The sequence below is a fragment of the Mobula hypostoma genome, chromosome 7 (genome assembly GCF_963921235.1).
Source record: "Mobula hypostoma chromosome 7, sMobHyp1.1, whole genome shotgun sequence".
In the NCBI taxonomy this organism is placed as follows: Eukaryota; Metazoa; Chordata; class Chondrichthyes; order Myliobatiformes; family Myliobatidae; genus Mobula; species Mobula hypostoma.
Genome location: NC_086103.1, coordinates 111,138,859 through 111,162,606, shown reverse-complemented (window position 1 = coordinate 111,162,606; position 23,748 = coordinate 111,138,859). Strand labels below are relative to the sequence as shown.

At 41.8% G+C, this 23,748-nt stretch overlaps 2 protein-coding genes across 6 annotated transcripts in view; one reads left to right on the top strand and one right to left on the bottom strand.

Moving 5' to 3' along the window:
• Positions 1-23,748, top strand: part of ercc5 (excision repair cross-complementation group 5) — a 138,443-nt gene that overhangs the window by 61,309 nt on the left and 53,386 nt on the right. The gene's annotated exons all lie outside the window — the stretch shown is intronic.
• The window catches only part of zgc:172121 (uncharacterized protein LOC337599 homolog), a 70,071-nt gene that overhangs the window by 45,825 nt on the left and 498 nt on the right, over positions 1-23,748 (bottom strand). For all 5 annotated transcript variants that reach the window (XM_063053780.1, XM_063053778.1, XM_063053779.1 and 2 more), the window contains exons 2-6: positions 18,402-18,469; positions 16,423-16,595; positions 8,417-8,520; positions 6,268-6,429; positions 275-480 (exon numbers count right to left, since the gene is read on the bottom strand). In XM_063053780.1, the coding sequence (XP_062909850.1) occupies positions 275-480; positions 6,268-6,429; positions 8,417-8,520; positions 16,423-16,595; positions 18,402-18,469 (713 nt within the window). The remainder of the gene's footprint in view (positions 1-274; positions 481-6,267; positions 6,430-8,416; positions 8,521-16,422; positions 16,596-18,401; positions 18,470-23,748) is intronic.

Genomic DNA, 23,748 nt, shown 5'->3' with positions numbered 1-23,748 from the left:
TCATCCATTTGTATAGAACTCAGGTAAAACAAGTGGCTAATCTAAAGCTAATAATTTTGAACAACTATGAATTAATATTTCTTGCTACATTATGCAAGAATCTTCAATTAACATAAAAAACAGGTCCACATTTTCAAAGAGGACTTAAAAGCCTAGCTGAGTTTACAAAGGGAGATGTTATTTTTCCTAACTAAAGAGAAACTGATGATACATCTTTCATTGTAATTTTACATTACAAAATAAGACAATTTATTAGTCAGTTTAAATAACCCACCCCTTATTAGGATTCCATTTTTCTCCACTGTTTGGATATACAATCCATCCACCTTTTGGACGTTTATTTTGTTCAACAGTAGCAAGGACAGAACCAACTACATCTGGCGAGCAGCAATTTAATCCTACTGCCACCAGCTGATCAGAATCAATAGGATATTTCACAGCATCAGCAAACTTCTCTCCATGGGAAATACATTGCTCATCCTGCAAAGTAGTTAGAAAATTATTGTGTTAAAATCCATATCAAAAGTACCAACCTAGAAAATAATCCAGCCAGCAAAATGCAGGATTTTGGAAAGGAGTTGTATTGTGGTGAGTAGAAGCTCACAACAGTAGTTGATCATGTATTTCTTGTGAAATCTAGAACAGTATTCTGCTCCTGACTGGAGGGAAATCAGTTAAATGCTGATATTTTCCACCTCATTGCCTATCCTTCCAGCTCTTTCTGTATTGACAGTTCACAGTACTCCATCAGCAAAATACAGAAGAGGGAAGAAGAGAACTTATCAACTATGAGCTGATGTCACAATAATTGAAAAATCAACTACTGCAATTTTGATCACATTATCTTAGAGTGCATTGGCCTTCACCAATCGTGGGATTGATTTTAGGAGCCGAGAGGTAATGTTGCAGCTATATAGGACCCTGGTCAGACCCCCCTTGGAGTACTGCGCTCAGTTCTGGTCACCTCACTATACGAAGGATGTGGAAACCATAGAAAGGGTGCAGAGGAGATTTACAAAGATGTTGCCTGGATTGGAGAGCATACCTTTTGAGAATAGGTTGAGTGAACTTGGCCTTTTCTCCTTGGTGTGATGGAAGGTGAGAGGTGACCTGATAGAGGTGTATAAGATCATAAAAGGCATTGATCGAGTGGATAGTCAGAGTTTTTTTCCGAGGGCTGAAATGGATAGCACGAGAGGGCACAGTTTTAAGGTGCCTGGAAGTAGGTACAGTGGAGATGTCAGGGGTAAGTTTTTTTACGCACAGATTGGTGAGTGCGTAGAATGGGCTGCTGGCAACGGCGGTGGAGGTGAAAACGATAGGATCTTTTAAGAGACTCCTGGATAGGTACATTGGGCTTACAAAAATAAAGGGCTATGGGTAACCCGAGGTAATTTCTAAGGTAAGGACTTGGTTGGCACAGCTCTGTGGGTCGAAGGGCTGTAGATTTTATATGTTTTGTGCTGTAGATTTTCTATGTTTCTATCATTTTTCAAACAAGTGCAGCAAAATAAAATCCAGCTCAAAGTCAACATTTCATAGAATCATAGAATAATTACATAAAGAAAGAAGCATTTTGACTATTCTCACCAGATTTATTACCTGCTCATGAGGTTTAAAAATTCTTCATTGGACTGATAGAACAGAAAGATTGTTTTTCTCTTGTGAAGAGTGGATTGATTGGTGGAAGTGTTGCAAGTGGACGGCAGTTTCTCACAGTTAAAAAGTACTAAGTAAATTTCTTATCAACGTATACCATATACAACCTTGAGATTCATTTTCACAGGAAAACAACTAAATACAATGGAGTCCACAAAAATCCACATACAATAAAGACCAAAAACATCAAATGTGCAAAAGACGACAAAATGTGCAAGTAATTGAAAAAAAGTAAACAAGTAATACACAGCTGCAGAGTCCCTGAAAGTGAGTCCACAGGCTATGGAATCAGTTCAGCACTGAGGTGAGTGAACTCGCTCCAGGCGCCTGAAGGCAGCAAGGCAACAACTGCTCCCGAACCTGGTGGCATGGCACCCAAGACTCCTGTACCTCCTGTCCAATGTAATAGCCATTGTAATTGAAGAGAGGAAGATGGGTCAAACACAGGCAGATGGGACTATTCAGGTGGGGGGTCTTGGCTGGCATGAAGTAGTGAGGCTGAACACTGGTTCATTTTTCGCTCTTTGGCCTTGACACTTTAATCTTGTGTATCAAAGTGCACCAGAGACAGGAATTAAAAAGTCAACACTTTTCTTTTTTCCAGTTAAATAGATTCAAGACCAGCACAGAAGTTTCTCAGTCTCAATCCCTTCCTAACCAGCAAAGCCAACAGCATACTGTGCTGCCAAGAACCAAAATCTCTCAATCTTTGCATCAGTAAGAAGCCTTCACAATTTCACTGAGATTTTCAATCAACACAGAACCTGGCCCTTCCTCCAATAAATCTGCACAGACCATCAAGCACCCATTTATATGAATTCAAGTTTATTCTCCTTGCATTCCCATTAACTACCGTCACACTCTACCACTCACCTACACACTAATGGACTATTTATCAACCTATTTACATGGCTTTGGGATACGAGAAGAAACCTACACATTCACAGAGAGAAAATGTAAATTCCGCAGACATCACCAGAGATTAAGATGAAGTCCAGGACACTGGAGATGTGACAACCCTAAAAGCACATCAGTGATCTGATACCTAGTTCTTAATGATTGTCTTAAATGTTTTTTTCTTATGATCACAAGGCCCTCTTGGACATCGGTAATACAAAATACTGCAAGTCCAATTCATCAGTTCATTGATGAGACTAACGACCCTAATGCCTCAGTATTGCCTTTTGCAGTCATTTAGGGGAGGAAGCACTGGAGGCGGTGTGTGAGATTACAGAGGTGCAGCGGGCGCGCTGGATTGTGCGCTGGGGTGGGGGCTGGCCCCTGCAGGCCAGCCCTCCTGTTAGTGCTGCCCTCAAATGCTCACTCCCTGGAAGACAAGCTGGATTGCCTTTGTCTGCGGTTGACCCAGTGTGAGATGAGGGACTGCTGTGTGCTTGTTCTCAAAGATACGTGGCTTCAGAACAAGATCATATGCACCATCAATCTTCAGGTCAAGCTACTCAGGGACTTATGCTAATATTATTTTGTGAATATATGTGCTATTGTTACTATATATGTTGTGTGTGACTATATGTACTGTGTTCTGTACCTTAGCCCCAGAGGAATGATGTTTCACTTAACTGTATACATGTGTACGGTCGAATGACAATTGAACTTGAATTTGAGGTCAAAAGTTAAGTTTGAGGAAAGAACTAAATCTTCATCACATGTGATTATCAATAGCTTTAAAAGACCTAATGTTGCGTAACATTAATCAATGACAAAGATCATTGAAACGATGGAGAATGGAATGATAATGACAACTACTCATGATCACATGTTTTCAGTACAGGGCCAATTCTGTCAGCATCAGAACACAATCTTTACGTACAAGAATAGCATTAGTCAGCTGATGTTCATCTTCCCAGGTGATGTGACTGTGCATGTTGTTGAAGGATCATTAATTTTCTTCCCATAAATATGAGAGGGGGCATAGTGGAGAGGGCTCTGGAACATCTGGACAATGAAGATGCATAAATCAAGATGCTCTTCATTGACTACAGCTCAGCATTCAACACTATCATCCCCTCAAAACTAATCGATAAGCTCTGAGACCTAGGCCTTGATACCTCCTTGTGCAACTGGATCTCCAATTTCTTCACTTGCAGACCCAAGTCAGTTTGGATTAGCAACAACATTTCCTCCACAATCACCAACAGCACAGGTGCAACACAAAGCTGTGTGCTTCAGCCTCTACTGAAATCACTTTATATTTACGACTGTGAGGCTAAGTACAGCTCCAATGCCATATTTAAGTTTTCTGACACCACTGCTGTTGACCAAATCATAAGTGGTGACACACTGGCATATTGGAGGGAGATTGCAAACCTGGGTGAATGGAGCCACAACAAACTCTCACTCAACATCAGTAAAACCAAGGAGCTGATTATTGACTACAGAGGAGGAAACCAGAGGTCCAAGAGTCAGTCCTCATTAGGGGTTCAGAGTTGGAAAGGGACAGTAACTTAAAATTACCTGATATTATCATTTCAGAAGATCTGTCTTGGGATGAGTACATAAGTGCCATTTCAAGGAAAGCACATAAGCACCCCTACTTTCCTATAAGTTTACACAAATTCAGCATGTTATCTAAAATCTAAAACTTTGACAAACTTCTATAGATGTAAAGTGGAGATTATCCTGAATGGTTGTAAGGAAACATCAATGCACAAGAATGGAAAAGTCTACAAAAGGTAGTGGATACAGCTCAGTCCCCACCATTGAGCACATCTGCACAGAGCACTGCCACAAGAAAGCAGCATCCATCATCAAGAACCCCCACCATCCAGGCCATGCTCTCTTCTTGCTGTTGCCAGATACGGGCACAGGAACCTTAGATCCCACACTACCAGATTCAGTAACAGTTATTACCCTTCTGCCATCAGGCTTCTGAACTAGCATAGATAACTTCACTCACCTCAACACTGAACTGGTTCCACAACCTATGAAATCACCTTTATGGACTCTACAACTCATTTTTTCAATACTATTTATTTATTATTATTTGTCTGTTTTTGAGTATTGGCACAGTTTCTCTTCTTTTGCCCATTGACTGTTTGTCAGTCTTTGTTTGTGTGTAGGTTTTCATTGATTCGATTGTATTTCCTTTTCCACTGTGGATGCCCACAAGTTTCCGGTAAGATGACAGCATGCTCAGATGCAGGTTTCTCTCTGGGTCCAATCAAAAGTGTATTTGCTTGTCCTGTTTAGGTCTTTCTTAAAATGTCAAGTCACTGTTGAATACTAAGAATATCACATACTCTAGGACTATCCCATCAGTGAGTTGCTCAATAGCAATGAAGCTGAACTTATTGTATACCGTTGTTGTGTTGCTAAGACATTTTGCGTACTTGTGCTGAGACAATGCATGGTGCAAGTGATTGTCTTGGATGTTGTGACTGTGATTGCAAGACACAGCTGGACATCAGTAATGTAAAATACTGCAAGTTCACTGGCAAGCTGACGACGGAGGGAGGGAGCTGTGTTTCCTCAGTTGTGGCGAGGAGTAGGCCCTCGCTCCAGAGTTGCCTTCTGCAGCCACCCAGGGGTGAAGATGCCAGAGGCAGTATGGGAGAGAGCAGAGGGGCCTCTGTGGGTGCACTGGAATCCATACTGGGTTGGGAGCAGGCCCCTCCCATCGGTGTTGCCTTCCAAGGTTTGCTCAGTGCCGTTCTCCGGTACTTGCTCAATACTGCCCTCCAGCATTCGCTCAGTGGAAGAACAAGCTGCACCAGCACAACTTACCATCAATCGACCGTCATGCCACTTAGGGACTTGGGTTAGATTATTTTTTTCTGACAGCATGTTTTTCTGAAATCATAACCATAGGTGCTTTTTATTTGTGTGATGTGCTATGTGCTGTGTACTGCGTGTTATTAGTAATCTGCTTTGCACCTTGGCCCCAGTTTTGTTTGGCTATATTCATGTACGGTTGATATATAATGATAAGTAAATTTGAACTCGAACTTGAAAATGAATCTCATGGTAGACATTCACATATGTACTTTGTAATAAATTTATTTAGAGCTCTTGCACTTTGGAGGTGTTGCGGTAGTCCTGGCAACAACACTGCTCAAATTTGGTGAATTTATGATTTTGAGTAAAGCTCACATTCACAGTCATATAAGCAGCCCTTCGGCCCATTAAGTCAACGCCTGCCATCAAGCACCCATTAGAGTGATCCTGCCCTAATCCTTTTGATTGTCCTCTCATTCCCATCAGACTCCAACACGCTGACACAGTGGGGTCAATAGCATACCAACCCATTTTTTGTGATGTGGCAGGAAGCTACTGTATCTGGTCAAAACGGTCACGGAGAACTCGTAAACTCCACACAGACACTTCTAGAGATCAGAATTGAATGCAGAATGCTGGACCTATAAGACAGCAGCTCCACTGGATAGCCCACTCCTACTCCCCAGTTTACATACTGATTGCTGTTCTACAGTGGCTCAACATGTTAAGTCCACTGACACTCGAATCTCTTTTAGCCTCACCCCTAATTTGACACAACTTAAAATAGGTTAAGTCTGATTCTGTTGCCAAATCTTAATTAATTTGGAAATCAATCAAAAAAATAATTACTATAATTCAACTTTGTTTAATTACCTTACAGGAAAATGACAGCCAGCCTTTGCTGTTTGGAAATTCTCTAAGAAGTTCCACCAGAGCTTCTCCTTCTTTTTGACTGGGAATTGTTTCCATTGCAATGAGATCCACTCCTGCTGTTATTAAGGACTGCATCTGAGGTCGATGCCAAGTCTTTAATTCCTGCACCAAGCCAAAAAGATTATGCAGCATTTCAAACATAAATAAAATGATTACTGCTAAGTATCTGTGAAGTTAAAGCAATAATTATTAAGTACAATTTTAACTTAATTGACTTAAATATTTAAATTAGTCATACTAATTCGTGATTACATTAATGGAAACTATAGTATTATGCTATCATAAAGTATACATCAGCAAATGTTATGCTATATAGTCACTCTAATTAAAATGCTTACAACTCCAAACTTGTTAGAAAATAATGTTTTAAAGCATCACGATGAATATGTTTCAACTTACAAACACATAAATGTAGAAAATTTACAAATTCTTTGCAAATTTCCTATATTTATATATTTGTAAATGAAAACCAATAAATGGATACTTTAATTATACAGTTGTAAACTGCATCACAAGGTGGATAAATGCAAGTTAAACTATAGTACCATCACTCACTTCTTTTTGACCCAGGAAATCTTTTATTCAGATATCTGAATAAAATGTCAATGAAAGGTATTCTCGAATTCTTCATTATAAATCCAGACTCCCATATCTTCCTTAACTTTGCCATCCTATCACTATCACATTTCCACCATCTCCACTGATCCCGTTCAGAATCAGAATCAGATTTAATATCACTAGCACTATGTGTGTGTTTATATAAGTAGTGCAAACAGAAAGGGAAAAATGATATTGAGGTAGTGTTCATGGATTCATTGTCCATTCAGAAATCTGAAGGCAGAGGGGAAGAAGCTGTTCCTGAAATGGTGAGTGTGAGTCTTCAGGCTCCTGTAACTGCTCCTTGATGTAGCAATGAGAAGAGGGCATGTCTGGGTACTGGGGAGGCCAGTACGCATGACGGAGCTGGCTAAGTGTACACCTTTCCACAGCTTTTTCCAATCCTGTGCAGTGGCCCCCTCCATACCAGACAGTGATGCAACCAGTTAGAATGCTCTCCTTATCTGTGGAAATTTGCAAGTGTCTTCGGTGACAGACAATTCTCCTCAAATGCTGCTGCAGGAGGAAGTTACCTGCATTCAAATGGTCTCTCTCTCCCTCAATGCTGTTGGAGGATGATGCCAGAGTCCTGGGTCTTGGGCAAGGTTTAATCAAGAGGGCTTGTGGATTGGACTCTGTAGTTCATGTTATGATGTGTTTCTGGCTTCTGGACACTTCATTTTTGTTGCTATTTTACGCAATTTTGATTGGGACAGCCTGCAGATAATGAACGACATAGTGCTAGATTTATCTGAACTGAGCTTAACTGACTCTTTCGATGACGACTTCGTGGACTGGTGTTTTATATTCTCCGTTTTTCACTAATTTCGTTTTTGCCAGTTGTGCATGGGGGACGGGGGTTGATGCTTTTCTTTGAATAGGGTCCATGGTTTTCTGTTTCGTGGCTGTCTGTGGGAAGACGAATTTCAGGGCCTAATACCGCATAAATTGATAATAAATGTACTGCGAATCTTTGAATCATTGAAATATAGCCACTGTCGTGCCTTCACTTACTGAGCAACTCTATAGCTTTTTAGAAGGTATTAAAAATTAATCACATTGTGTAGAGTTATCAGATTCCCTCTCTGAATGTGATTTTCAAACTGCCATTTTGCCCAACGACCTCTCAAACATCATAATTACTTCTTCACAGATGTTTAATAACCAAATAGATCCTGGTTTGAGGCAGTCTCAGGATAAGAGATGAAATTCAAAGCTGAGTTGGGACTCTTTATTCAGTGGTGCATGAATAATTGGTATTCTCCAGCCCAGAGAATTATGGATACTCAGCACTGAGTATATTAAATTCATGGGTTAATAAGTTTGTCGACTGCAAGGAAATAAAGATTCCTGGAAGAGGTAACCACGTGGACAGGATCAAAATAATTTTACGAGCATATCTTCCAGTGTATGTCATGTTTTCTACTGAAAAAGACTAATGCTAGCACTGACAAAGTCATTGAAGTGAAACAATGCCAGATTTGCTGATTACCTCTTTAGACATGTGGTCAATATAGTTCCCTGAATATTCAGAACCATCATGTAAAAATGCTCCGTAGGGTCCAATGGAACCTGCAATGAGGGGCTTTTGCCTCTCTTTAAAACAGTAGCAAAACATTTTAGTTTGTTTGTTAATAAGCCAACATAAGCAAGTAGAATTAATTGCATTAAAAATCTTTTGAAAGTTAAGCAAATCTTAATCAAGTGACTAGCTTAGGCATATTGCTCTGGAAATTCTCAGGTTTAAGTCTCAACTGGCATTCAGTTAGCTGTTCATATGCAATAGAGTGGTCAAGGTGATAAAAAACATCTATGCATCCCAGGTTAAGAAGGAGGAAGTAGTCTACATTCATGCCCCTCCTCACTAATTTGTAACTTCTTTCTAAAATCGAAATACTGATGTCGAGCTTGGACAAGATCATCCCTGGGTTTGGCACACATTGTGATTAAATAACCTACACATATTTTCTGTTGAGCATCATACATAAAGCCACCCACTTAATCTAAATATTCAAAGATAATTAACACCCCTTGCTCTATACCTCTGTATGAATCAATATCATCAAGTTAAATGACAAATAAAGTAATGAAACGCAGCAAAAGAGACATATAAAAGTCCATTAAAATACAAAGAACATGATTAATCAGAAACATTAAAGGATTCAAGAGAAATGTGGTGAGTTACAATTTAACTTCATATTGCAAATAGTTCAATACAGGACATGTTAACAGTGATCCCACCAATGCCCTTGAACAGAAATCCTATAAAAAGTAGTGGATACAGCCCAGTCCCTCAGAGGTAAAGCCCTCCCCACCATTGAGCACACCGACACAAAGCATTGTCGCAGGAAAGTAGCATCCCTCTTCGAGGACCGCCACCATCCAGGCCATGCTCTTTTCTCACTGCTGTCATTTGTAAGAAGGTACAGGAGCCTCAGGACTCACACCACCAGGTTTCGGAATAGTTACTATCCCTCGACAATCAGGCTCTTGAACCAGAGGGGATAACTTCACTCAACTTCACTTGCCCCATCACTGAACCTTTCCCACAACCTATGGGCTCACTTTCAAGGACTCTTCATCTCATGTTCTCCATATTTATTGTTTATTTATTTATTATTATTAATATTATTTCTTTATTTTTGTATTTGCACAGTTTGTTGTTTTTTGCACACTGGTTGAACACATATGTTGCTGTAGTCTTTCATTAATTCTATTTTGGTTATTACTCTATTATTGATTGTGAAGACACGCAGTCCTCTTTTATTGTCATTTAGTAATGCATGCATTAAGAAATGATACAATATTTCCTCCGGTGTGATATCACAAAACACAGGACAGACCAAGACTGAAAAACTAACAAAACCACATAATTATAACATATAGTTACAACAATGCAACAATACCACAACTTGATGAAGAACAGTCCACGAGCACAGTAAAAAGTTCAAAGTCTCTCAAATGTCCCACATCTCACGAGAAGGAAGAAAACTCTCCCTGCCATGCCCGATCACAGTCCTACTCTGAGTCGTCTGAAAAACTTTGAGCCTCCGATCAGCTCTCCAACACCGAGTACCGAGCACCATCTCTATCCAAACGATTCAACCTCAATCTCGGTCACCAACAGCAGGCAAAGCCGGGGATTTTGAGGCCTTCCCTCGGAAGATTTCTCGATCGCGCAGTAACAACGGCAGCGAAACCTGCGTTTCAGAAATTTCTCCAGATGTTCTTCTGTGCTTTCACGTCTGTCTCCATCAAATCAGAATTGTCCATGGCCGCTATTTAACGGATACGATATCATTTTCACCGGAGGGCTGCGCACGCGCGGCGCGCTGCTCTCTCTCCTCCTGCCGATTTACTGAGTATTCACGCAAGAAAATGAATCTCAGTGTTGTATATGGCGACATACTTTGATACCTTGATAATAAATTTACCTTGAACTTTGTATAATAGTTCAGTGCTCCAGTAAGCTGTGTTCCAGTAATGTTGGAAAATGCATGGTCATGCACTTTGATAGTAGAAATAAACATGCAAACTATTTTCTAAATGGGGAGAAAATCCAGGAATCTGAGATGCAGAGGGACTTGAGAGTCCTTGTGCAGAACATCCTGAAGGTTAGCTTGCAAGTTGAATCGGTAGTGAGGAAGGCAAATGCTACGTTAGCATTCATTTCAAGAGGTATAGAGTACAAGAGCAAGGATGTGATGCTGAGGCTTTATAAAGCACTGGTGAGGCCTCACCTTGAGCATTGTGAATAGTTTTGGGCTCGTCATCTTAGAAAAGATGTGCTGGCATTGGAAAGGGTCCAGAGGAGGTTCACAAAGATGATTCCAGGGATGAAAGGGTTATCATACAGGGAATGTTTGATGGCTCTGGGTCTGTACCCACTAGAATTCAGAAGGATGAGGGGGGATCTCATTGAAACCTTTCGAATATTGAAAGGCCTAGACAAAGTAGATGTGGTAAGGATGCTTCCCATGGTGGAAGAGTCTAGGACAAGAGGGCACAGCCTCAGGATAGAAACAGAGAAGCGGAGAAATTTCTTTAGTCAAAGGGTGGTGAATTTGTTGCCACATGCAGCTGTGGAGGCCAGGTCACTGGGTGTACTTAAGGCAGAGGTTGATAGGTTCTTGATCGGACATGGCATCAAAGGTTACGGGAAGAAGGCTGGGAACTGGGGTTGAGGAGGAGATAGAAAAAATGATTAGCCATGGCAGAGCAGACTTGACAGGCCAAATGGCCTAATTCTGCTTCTATGTCTTATGGTCTAACCTGAACTTCACATCATCGAGTTCAAAAACCCCTTGGCAGCAGGGAATTCAAATTCAGTTAATTTAATAAATTCTGGCATCAATGATAGTGATAATAAAATTAACAATATCTTGCAAAACAAAAGCAGCTTGTTCAACTCCTGCCCTTTGAAGGAAGGAAATTTACCACCCTTGCCCAAACTGAATTATATGGGTCCTCGATGGAACAATGTGGTTGACTCTTGAACTGGCTTTGAAATTCCCAAGTAAGCCTCTGGGATCAAGGGCAATTGTGCTAACTGCTACACCACCATGCTACCCAATGGTTTCCAGTTAGCAGCAGATCAAAATCTCTGACAAAAAATATCATTGCCCTCATCTACAAGCACAAGAAAAAGATGAAAGGTAACCTAATAGTCTGTTTGCAGTTAAGTGTTCCATGATCACTGCACTTTGAAAGGCATAGGCAACCGTTGATTTTGCAGCTCATGAACTATTGGCAGTGGCTGCAATGATGCTCCCATAGCAACCAGAATATTGGGTATTCTACTGCTGGAGGCAGCTTCACCATCACTGAAGTCATAGAAGTGGCTGGTGGGGATCTTAAAGTAGAGGTAATGAGTATCTAAGTTTGCTGATGATACCGCTGTTGCCGGCTGAATCGAAGGTGGCAACAACTTGGCATAGAGGAGGGAGACTGAAAATCTGTCGAACGTTGCCACAATAACAACCTCTCACTCAACATCAGAAAAAACAAGTAGCTGATAATCGATTACAGAAGGAAGAAGCCAGAGGTCCATGAGCCAGTCCCCATGAGGGGATTGGAGATAGACAGAATCAGTAATTTTAAATTCCCTGGTGTCAATATATCAGGCTCCTGAACTAGTGCGCAGAATTTCACCTACCACAACTCCGAATTGATACTTCAAAACTACAGACTAACTTTCAAGGACTCTACTATATTTGTTTTTTGCACAATTTGTCTTCTTTTGCACATTGGTTATTTGTCAGTCTTTATCAATGCACAGGTTTTCATAAAATCTATTGTATTTTTTCCTGTAAATACCTGCAAGAAAATGAATCTCAAGTCAGTATATAGAAACATACCCTGATTGTATGTTCAGTCTTCTGCTGCTGTAGCCCATTCACTTCAAATTCTGACGTGTTGTGCATTCAGAGACACTCTTGAGCACACCACTATTATAACGTGTGGTTATTTGAGTTACTGTCGCCTTCCTATCAGCTTGAACCAGTCTGGGAGATTTTAACACACAGAACCGTCACTCACTGAGTGTTTATTGTTTTTACATTATTCTCTAAAAACTCTAAAGACTGTTGTGTGTGAAAATCCCAGGTCAGCAGTTTCTGAGATACTCAAACCACTCCGTACTCCACCAACAGTCATTCCAAGGCCAGAGTCACTTAGATCATATTTCTTCCCCATTCTGATGTTTGGTCTCAACAACAACTGAACCTCTTGACCATGCCTGTATGCTTTTATGCATTGAGTTGCTGTCACATGATTGACTGATTAGATATTTGCTTTAATGAGCAGGTGTACAGGTGTAACTAATATAGTGGCCAGAGAGTCCTCCTGTGCCCACCACTGAGCTCTTCTTCCGCCACCTCCATCTCCGGGCCTACTTTTTCGGCGAGGACTCTCCACCCCACACAGATGACCCATTCCCCCATCTTCAATCCTCCTCCTCTTCGTGGACATCCCACTCTGGATCTTTTCATTGCTAACTGCCGAAGGGACATCAACCGTCTCGACTTCAACACTCTTCTCTCCAATTCCAACCTCACTCCTTCTGAACGCATTGCTCTCCACTCTCTCCACACTATCCCCAGCCTCACCATCAAACCCACAGATAAGCGGGGTGCTGTATCTTGCTGAGGCCCACCTCCAACTCTCAGACACCTCTTCTTACTTACCACTTGAACAGGACCCCACTAAGGAGTACCAGGTAATGCTTCACTCCAGGTAATCATTATCTACACCCCAATTCTGTAGAACAAGCAGTTGGTCATTTTCTAGCAGTTCCCACTGGTGCTGACGATGTCCTGATCTGTTGATCTGCATGGCAACTTTATCATCAATACGGCTGGATGATCTGACAGAATCAACAACAAGCTAGATGTCCCTTCGGAGTCCTGATGGAAGTGGTAAATGATGTTAAACTCTGCAATATCCTCAGTAACCCTGGTGAAATCCAGGTGGTTACACCTGGTCCCAGGTATGTTTCCTCTCCATTCCAAGCAATCATTGACAAATCCAACATCACAGTGGTATTCTCCTCAGGCACTGTCTTCTGCTGGAGTAACCCTAAGCTCAGGAAATACCATGGAACTTAAATAGTATTGAACAGGTTGAAGGACCATGGAACCTTTTCTTGACTCCCCAGTGCACCAGTAGAAAGCAATCAAGGTGAACATTAAGAAGTTCTTCATCTTCAAAGGTGTTCAGCAACTGCGAAAAAGAGAGAGGGAATTTTATCAACTCCAGGAAAGATTACTGAAGCTGTTCCTGCTGCAATTGATCAGGGTGAATAAGAAAATGGAACTCCAAGAAGAAAAGAAGCTGTTTGCTTTCAAGATCATCTTCCAATCCAGAGTCGGTTCAATGGAGCAGGATGAGTCATGTTCATACTTCTGTGAAGTTCACAGTGTTAGCTCTATAATTGGGAGCCTTAGCTAAGAGGACAGCTCAATAATATCCCACACAGCCAAATATACAGTACAAAGGATCTGCAAATCCCTCCTGGCTGATCTGCGCAATTTGGAGACCTCAGACAGCATGGCTTCCAGAACATCCTGTATTTTATATTGGTGTTTGAATTACAGTAATAGAAGAATCTAGGTCAGCCATCAACTCTGGATAGACCTTTGACAATAAAATTCTTAGAAGCAAAAGCATATTGGCCAAGATGTACATGGCTTTATGGGATTAAGTGAAGCCAGACTTGCTGGAAGTATATAATGCTATGTGTGCCTCCAGCTGCCAGCATATGAAAATCCACATGAAAGTACATCATCACACTCATCTACAAGCAGAAGGGAGAGGGGAGAGAGGGAAGCACTCATAAATAGGCAATCTATCTCACCATTGAAGGTGGATTAGAAGATTCCATCCAAGTTCTCTGCCAGTCAAATCAAGTTTGCTCTAAGCCAAGGGATCTTTTGGGTGAAAACCTGTGTTGTATTTGGCAGAAAGATCTCGTTCAGATATATACCTTGTTCAGACATATAATTACCTAAGTAAAATTGATATAATATTGCACATAGTAAATAAAGAATATGCTTCCCAAATGAGGCTTGGGGAGAAAATCCAAAATTGAATACAACTGTGATAAAAAGAGAAAATGCTGGAAATACACAAGGAGTTTATCTGCAGATGTGGATAGGAAACAGAGTTTCCAAGATGGTCTACAAAGAGATATAGAGGTCTTTGTCACAATTCATCTCAAGCAACAACATGACTCAAGACTCTGTGCTCTACGGCCTTTTCCATGGCATGCAAACAGAAACAAACAGATTTATTTATTTATTTAAACTTTTATCACATGTACATTGAAACATACAGTGAAATGTGTTTCTTGTGTTAATAACTAAGCACGCACTGGGGGCAGCCAGCAAGGGTTGCCATGTATTCCAGCATCAACATAGTATGCCCATAATGTTCAACAGAACAGCAGCAACACAAGCTTCTCTCCTCCCTCCCACCCACCCACTACCCCAACTCACACACATAAACAATCCTCTAGCCCAAGGCCAGGCCACCTCTGAGCCTCCAGGTTCCAGTGGACTCAAAGACTTGCAGACACCAGGTCTCTAACTTCCCCAATGGATTTGCCGACTCAAGACCCAAGGTTTCAGCCATCAGTCCTCGACCTCTGGACTTCTGATCCACCTTCAGATTTTGATCTTTGGTATCAACCCCAGGGCTCACCGATGACAGGACCCCTACACTCCAGGCCTCAAACTCAGGACTTGTCGATAATGGGACCCCATCCCCTAGGCCTCAAACTCCAGACTTGCTGATTCGCACACCTTGGAGACCACTGGCCTTTGTACCTCCTGCCCACACAGACCTCCCATCCTGGGGCATGGAGGAGAACTCGCTGACCTGGAGGACCATAGTTCTTCATCCTCACTGGTCTTTGTCCATAGTGCCTACCAGCCCAATGTCTATCCAGAGATTTCCTTTGTCACATGTCCACGCACTGGTCTTCGAACGCAGAGTGGAGGCTAGACACCAGCCTGACATCTAACTCCCCCTCATCCCTGTCCCTAAACCCTAACCTGAGCACTAATTCATCTCTCTGTCCCAGGAACCAAGCTACGACTTCAATGGAGACCACAGCCTGACGCCATGTTGACTGCAAGACACGCTTTGCTGCTGGGAGATCATCAACAAAGTGAAAGAGGCACATTAGTGCAAAGAGATGCATTGGCAGATCGACTGTAATGCTAACAGGCACATTCTAAGGACTTTGAGTACATTACACTGATGTTTTGTGCAGGCACCACAAAGGTTCTGCAAGAAAAGACCGGAGTCTAGAAACCTCTCGCCTCTGGACACTGAAGGGCTGGGCCTGTTTAACAAGCTCTCACGTATTTCACTCATGTTTCAACCTAAACACTCCTCAAGTAATGTCAACATACAACTGAATGCACTGAATTGTGAGGTACAGTGAATGAGGATTACTGCCTGTTGTGATTGCAATACAGGATATTTTGTGAAGAAAGTTTATTTCTGGGGAAAAATAAGAAAGAATAAAACCTTATTTTTCCAAGTCATTCTCACATGCTATATATTTTTTTTAAAAATCTGATGTGCTTTTGAATGACATTGCAAGCAATGGGAAATATCCACAACTCCAAACTAATTAAATTTTTATCATCAGAGGGGTGGGCATCAGTAATGTTTCATTCCTTAACATCACTTGATCAAAAATAAAGCATCACAAACAAATATTTCTGCTTTAATAAGAGATATTATTAATAGCTCAAATTCAATAAAACTTTGATAAATTTAACATTGTTAGGAAATATTGTTACTTTACAAATCTGTTTACTACCAACTGCCTAAAAGGTTTACAATTACATGTTTACATATCAGTCTGATTAAAAAAAAATTGCAAAAATTTCAACACAGTCTATGCATAATATTTTGTCAAAACTAAAGAAAATATTAAAATTGTTGTAATATCCCCCAAGCAAAAAAAAACGTTACTGTACAAGTTACCCATGCTTCCGGATTCTGCCAGAAACTCAGCAATGGCCTCTTTGGCAAGCTGTACTCCTGACTGCAAAAGCTGGTCTGCCTCCTCTGGTGTCAAACCAAGGTACTTCATAAATCCTGCCACACTCCCCTGGTATGTGGCTGTAGTGATGACATCAGCTCCATGCCAAAGGTAACTAGAAGGGAAAATTAATATCATTTTAAAGTTGAAATTAGATACATAATTTATTTTCAAAGTAAACTGACTTATTGTTACCAGTTGAAGCACAATATATTGAGTCCTGATGGAGGGTCTCGCCCTAAAATGTCAACAGTTTATTTCTCTCTCTAGATGCTGTCTGACCTACTGAGTTCCTCCAGGATTTTGTGTGTTACAGTAGATTACTCATTCCTTAATTTTAATGGGTAAATCATGTGAACTTTCTGGGTAACTGGGAAAATTATTTTGTTGGATCTGTTGACTTTTAGTCCCGGATTGGTGATTTCTGAATGTATAGGCAGTACCACTAGCAAATATTGGTAAACTGGCTAATAATCACAGGAGTTGAAATTAGTCGTGTTTAGTCATAGCATTAAACTTGAGAAAAGTTGTTCACTAAGTGACAATAAATCTTCTGATGGAACTTTTCTCTGGATCTGTTTGCTGTCAAAAAGAAGCAGACAACAATTACAGAGTAAAAATTAACTTCTGCATTGCGCAGCGTACTTGAGCGTTTATCTTGAAGATTTCTTTAATTCCTTTGCTTTATAATATTTTAGACTGAGCTACTGAACAGTGCACCTCTTCTTGCAGCCATTTGATTCAATATTGCTGCTGCATTTTTAGACTTCAATATCTCTCATGCCCATATTTAAAGATCATCATTGTATACAAACCCCTACTTTTAACAGACCTGAATGAGGATTTAAAACAAAATATCTGTTAATGTAGTATCACCTATAGCTCAAATAGGAGCTCATTGCTTTAATAGCTTAATAAATTAGTGTTAATTCATTTATTTATTGAGATAAAGCATGGAATAGGCCCTTCAAGCCACGACTTCCAGCAACCACAAACTTAATCCGAGCTTAATTATAGGACAATTTACAATGGCCAATTAACCTACTAACTGTCTTTGACCTGTGGGAGGAAACCGGAGCACCCAGAGAAAACCCAGGCATTCCACAGGGAGGAGGTACAGATGACATCAGAATTGAACTCTGAACTCTGACACCCCGAGCTGTAATAACATTGTGCTAACTGCTACGCCACTGCAAACCCCTTATAAATTTCCAACCTTTACAGAACTGAAGAATAACTACAGATATTCAGTTTTTATCAATTATTCATGAGTCAAGATAACCATCACTGCTTTAAATACAAAAGTACTTTTAGAAAATGACTTGGTGAACTCAGTATATAACAATATTCAAAACTGAGATGCGGAGGAATTTCTTCAGCTAGTGGGTGGTGAATCTGTGGAATTTGTTGCCACAGAAGACTGTGGAGGCCAAATCATTGTAAGTACTTAAGGCAGAAACTGATAGGTGCTTGATGGTTATGAGGATTAAGAATTACGGGTGAAGACAGGAGAATGGGGTTGAAAATAAAATCAGCCATCGTTCAATCGCGAAGTGGATTCAATGGCCCAGTCTGGTCCTACACTGTATCTTATGGCCATACCATCTGATAGAAAATAGGCCACCTTAATGTTCACAACTTGAAGATGCAGTTTTGTATTTGACTGACCTCTGTTTCATCCCCTTGAGAGCCTTACCCAATTCTGAAGGTTATTTTGTGTCTTTCCATTTCAAATGTGCATGTGCAAAAGAGAAATGAATTAGGTAGTACTGACTGTTCTTCCCAAGCACTTACAATGGATACCTATACAGGGGCCTCGGTGTAGATACGGCATGTGCTCATACATTTGATTGTATTTTTTTTAAATATTGAAAATAAACACTTCAAAAGAAAAAACAGAAAAATTGCTGCATCAAATTACCTTGTATGCACATTTTTGATAGCTTGTGGATTTGTTTGCAATACTCTTGCACTCCATAATGGATCGTCCTATCACAGATAAAAGCTTTGATTATTAAAGTACATTTCTTTGAGCTGCTAGCTCAAAGGACTATAATGAAATTCACTTCACTATGCATACATCCACTACACAATTCGAAATGCCCAGCCCACAGGCTACAAAATAGGGTACATCAGTGCTCCTCTCTTTCACAATAAGGCTTATAGATTACTGACTGGTGAGGCAGTGAGATTAAACTGTAGCTTTCATTGTCAGATTCATTAGGAAATTTCAGAAAAATATATTTTATGGATCAAAAGCAGTGAATGAAAGGCAGTTTATTCAAAATCTTCAATAAAAAAACACAAAGATTTTTAAACATAGACTAGATTATTAAAGTCCAAAAGCAGATTGCTGTGTCATAGTATGTTGTGCATGGTATGTTGCCTGTGATAATCATGGCCAGAGTGAAATATGAAGAAGTGAAAGAAAGCTTAAATTGAACAGTAGGTCACCTTACATTAAAAGGCAAAAAGGGAAATGTACTGGTACAAGGGAATAAAGTGAGAGGCCCTCCACTGGTTTGGGTCGACCATGGATATTACATCCTATCTCTCTACATGATATGCAAGCCAGGGCAGTATGATACGGAGAGCAAGCTGTTGCCCATGTAGCAGGCTCCCTCTCCACACAACTGATGAATCCAAAGGGATGCCAGGGATTGATCCAGTTTGCAACCAGTGGTGTCGCAGGAGTTGCCAACCAGTGTTGAACTCAACAAAGGACTGCCGTAGGGACTCCAACTTTGGATTTTTCCACGCCATTTACTCCCAAAGCCTTCCCCATGAGTGGGTATACCTGCAAAGGCAGCGAAGGTTTGAGATCACAGTTATTGTTCTCCTAGATGAGCTGCCAACCAGGGCTGACGAGCCCCATCTGCCCAAAGTGTCTGAAGGCAGTAACCCTCCTGTGCCCCTTCTCCTGGTTCCGCCAGGTTTCGTAGCTAAGCCACATGTGAAGGCCAGAAGCTGGACTTGGTTGTGAGAGGCTATTTGCGATGCACACTATTAATAGTGGAAGTCATAATGCCAGCACAGTTTGAAATAGACAAGGTTGGAGGTAATGCGTCACCTGGAAGGGGTGATTGGGGTGAAGCAGGAATCATGAGCAGAGGTGTTGCTCTTCCTATGAATGCAGGGGAAAATGCCTGTCGACAGAAAGAGATAAGTAAGTCAGGGTTTCACAGAGATACAGTGGTCCCAGCAGAAAGCAGAAAGGGGTGGGGAGGAGAAAATATGACGGTTGGTGGAATCATGTAGTTACTGGTAGAAAAGGTTAAGAATAATGTGCCATATGGAGACAGGTAGGGTGGAAGGTAATACAAAGGAAATTCTACTAATGGTCTGTCTAGGGGAGGCATGTAAAGCTAAGAGTGTGAAGTGGAGAGGATGTGGGTTAGGTCTTCATCAACCACAGTGGAGGAGAAGCCATGGTTTATGAAACGTACATTTCAGATAGCCTGAAACCAAAAACGTCTTGAAACAGATGTGGCAGAGATAGAAAAAAATGAGAGAAAGGAATGGTGTCTTTACAAGAGACAGGGTGGAGGAAATGCAAGTCAGGTAGCTATGGAAGTCAGTAGGTTTATAGTAAATGTCAGTGGATAGATTAGCTCCCCAGGAAGGGGAGAGAGGTCTCAGAAATGGTCTAATTGAATTTGATGGCAGGGTAAAACATCGCAATGAAGCTGATAAAATTGACAAGCTCTGTACCAACGTCGTTGTCAATGTAGCAGCAAATGAGTTGAGGAGTTGAGCTGCAGTAGGTTTAGAATAAGGACTGTTGAACGTAGCCAACAAAAAGGCAAAAAGGGAAGGCCCTTGGCGACACCTTTGATATGTAGGAAGTGAGAGGAATTAAAAGAAGTTGTTCAGAGTAAGAACAAATTTTGCAAGGCAGCTAAGTGTATTGGAGGAAGGAAACTGGTTGGATCTACATTCCAGAAAGCAGTAGAGAGCATCAAGCCATTCTAATGGGTTATGGAGATGCATGTGGACTAGGCAGACATGGTGCTGATGAGGCAGTGGGGGCAGGGAATTAGAAATTGTCAAAATGGTGCAGAGATGTAGGTGGAAAGGGATTAACTCTAAAAATAGAGTTGAGGTATAAGCAACACACACAAAATGCTGGAGGAACTCAGCAGGCCAGGGAGCTCTATGGAAATGAATGAACAGTCAACTTTTCAGGCTGAAACCCTTCATCAGGACTGGAAAGGAAGGGAGATGAAGTCAGAATAAGAAGATGGGGAGAGGGGAGGAAGAAGTACAAGGTGGCAGGTGATACCAGGAGAGGGGCGGGGTGAAATAAAGAGCTGGGAAGTTGATTGGTGAAAGAGATAAAGGGCTGGAGAAGGGGGAATATGATAGGAGAAAACAGAAGACGATGGAAGAAAGAGAAGGGGGAGAGCACTGGAGGGAGATGATGAGCAGGGAAGAAGAGAAGGTCTGAGAGGGAAACAAAAATGGGGAATGGTGAAAGAGAGTGGGGTGGGGGTGTTCGAGAAATCGATGTTCATGCCATCAGGCTGGAGACATCAGATAGGAGAGGAAAGAAGATCATGGAAGAATGGGAATGGGGAAGAGCACAAGAGGTAGGTGATGGGCAGGTGAGGAGATAAGGTGAGAGAGGGAAATAGGAATGGGGAATGGCGGGGGGGGCATTACTGGAAGTTTGAGAAATCACTGTTCATGCTATCAGGTTGGAGGCTACCTAGATGGAATATAAGATGTTGCTCCTCCAATTTGAGTGTGGCCTCATCATGGCAGAAGAGGAAGCCATGGACTGACATGTCAGAATAGAATGGGAAGGAAAATTGAAATGGGTGGCCAGCAGGAAATCCCGCTTTTTGTTGTGTATGGAGTGAAGGTGCTTGGTGAAGCAGGCTCCCGATCTACGTTGGGAATCACCAGTATACTGGAGGCCACAGTGGCAAAACCAGCTACGGTAGGTGACCCCAACAGACTCGCAGATGAAGTATCGCCTCACTGCAAGGACTGTTTTGGGCCCTGAATAGTAGTGAGGGAGGAGGTGTAGAGGCAGATGTGGCACTTGTTCCGCTTGCAAGAATAAGTGCCAGGAGAGAAATCAGTGGGGAGGGACGAGTGGACAAGGGAGCAATCCCTGTGGAAAGTGGGAAATGGGGTGGGGAGGGAAAGATGGTGGTGGGATCCTGTTGAAGATCCACAAACCTGACTATCCAGGTGGACCCATTGTTTCTGCCTACTCCTGCCCCATTGAACTCCTGTCTGCATACCTCGGCTCTGTTTTATCCCCCTTGGTCCAGTTCCTTCCTACCTATATCCATGTCACTTCATACACGCTTGATCTCTTCAATGACTTTTGGTTCCCTGGCCCCGATCGTCTCATTTTCACTATGGATGTCCAGAGCCTATACACTTCTAGCCCCCATCAGGAGGGCCTTAAAGCTCTCTGCTCCTTTCTTGACAACAGGCCCAACTAGTTCCCCTCCACCACCACTGTCCTCTGTCTGATGGAACTGGTCCTCACCCTCAACAATTTCTCCTTCAGCTCTCCCACTTCCTTCAAATGCAAGCTGTAGCTATGGGCACTGTCCATGTTTCAAGCCTAAACTGGCATCACTCCCCAACTCTTCCTGTGCTACATTGACGACTGCATTGGTGCTGCTTCCTGCACCCATGCTGGGCTCGTCAATTTCATCAACTTTGCCTCCGACTTCCACCTTGCCCTCAAATTTACTTGGTCCATTCCTGACACCTCTCTCTCCTTTCTTGATCTCTCTACTTACATCGCTGGAGACGGTCTATCTAATGATATCTTTTATAAACCCACTGACTCTCACAGCTATCTAGATTGTACCTCTTCCCACCCTGTCACTTGTAAAAATGCCATCCCCTTTTCTCAGTTCCTCTGTCTCCACTGCATCTGCTTTTCATTCCTGAACAACTGAGATGCCCTCCTTCTTCAAAGAAAAGGGCTTCCCTTCCCCTCACCCGCCTCTCTTCCATTTCGCGCACATCTGCCCTCATCCCATCCTCCTGCCACCACACCAGGGATAGGGTTCCTCTTGTTCTCACCTACCACTCCACCAGCCTCCGCATCCAGCACTTAATTCTCTATAACTATATACAAACTATATACAATATCCCAGAAATCGATTTTTAGAGAGAGAGAGAGAGAGAGGGAGAGAGAGAGAGAGAGAGAGAGAGAGAGAGAGAGAGAGAGAGAGAGAGAGAGAGAGAGAGAGAGAGAGAGAGAGAGAGAGAGACCGCGCGCATGTGCCATGGCAGAGTATTTCAAATAAAGAAATTATAAAACGTACATCACCCCAGACTACACTAAAGTGTATCCCTGCCTAATAGGGGTCAAAAATAATGACAGTGTTGCTCGCTGCACTGTTTGCAATAGTGACTTTTCTATTGCCCATGGTGGGTTAGGACTGTAAAAGACATGTTGAGGTGAGTTTAGCAGGTGTCATTCGTTCGTTAGCATAGCTAATATTATTTAAACTAGCTGGCTACCTGCTAAGAAGCTACTCTATTGCAGACATCCCACCTCTCCCGGAAGTTCCGGGAGTCTCCCGCAGATTGATGGTGCTACCTCCCTGAAATAAATTTTTGCAAGGTGGGATGTCTGCTAACTGCTCCCATTCACTCATTGACTTCCTTTGTTCTTCTCAAGGTCACCCTGGCTTTACCCTATCAGACACATTGGTGTCCCTACCACCCTTCCCCCACAGCTTAACAAGCTTCTTTTGTCTCCCTTTTGAATTCTGATGGATGGTCTCCAAGCTGAGACACTGGCTGTTTCTCTTCCCACAGATGATACACAATCTGCTGAGTATATCTAGCATTTACAATTTTATTTTTAATTTTCCTTTAAGATCTTAAGGTGTTGAGATGTTTCACTAGTGAGAGAGACATGAACAATGAGATGTAGTTAGAAGTTAAGAAGCTGGTCATTTAAAACTGATGTGTCTAGAAATATCTTCACTCAGAGATCAATGATTCGCTGAAATTTCCCGCTCCAGGGGGTTGTGGAGGACATATCATTAGAAATATCTAAGCCGGAGATGGCTAAATTTTTGAAAAATTGAGAAAGTGAGGGTTTTGGGGAAGTGGCCCAGAAGAGGAGTTGGGGCCAGCATGAACCAGCCATGCACAGCAGGAATGGAAGGGCAGGCTTAGCCTGTTTGCCTACATCTGCTCCTATTTGGTATTTTTGTGATAGCAATGCAGGTAATTAATGAGCTACATTTATTGTGTGAGCTCAAGGCAGCCAGGTTAGACCC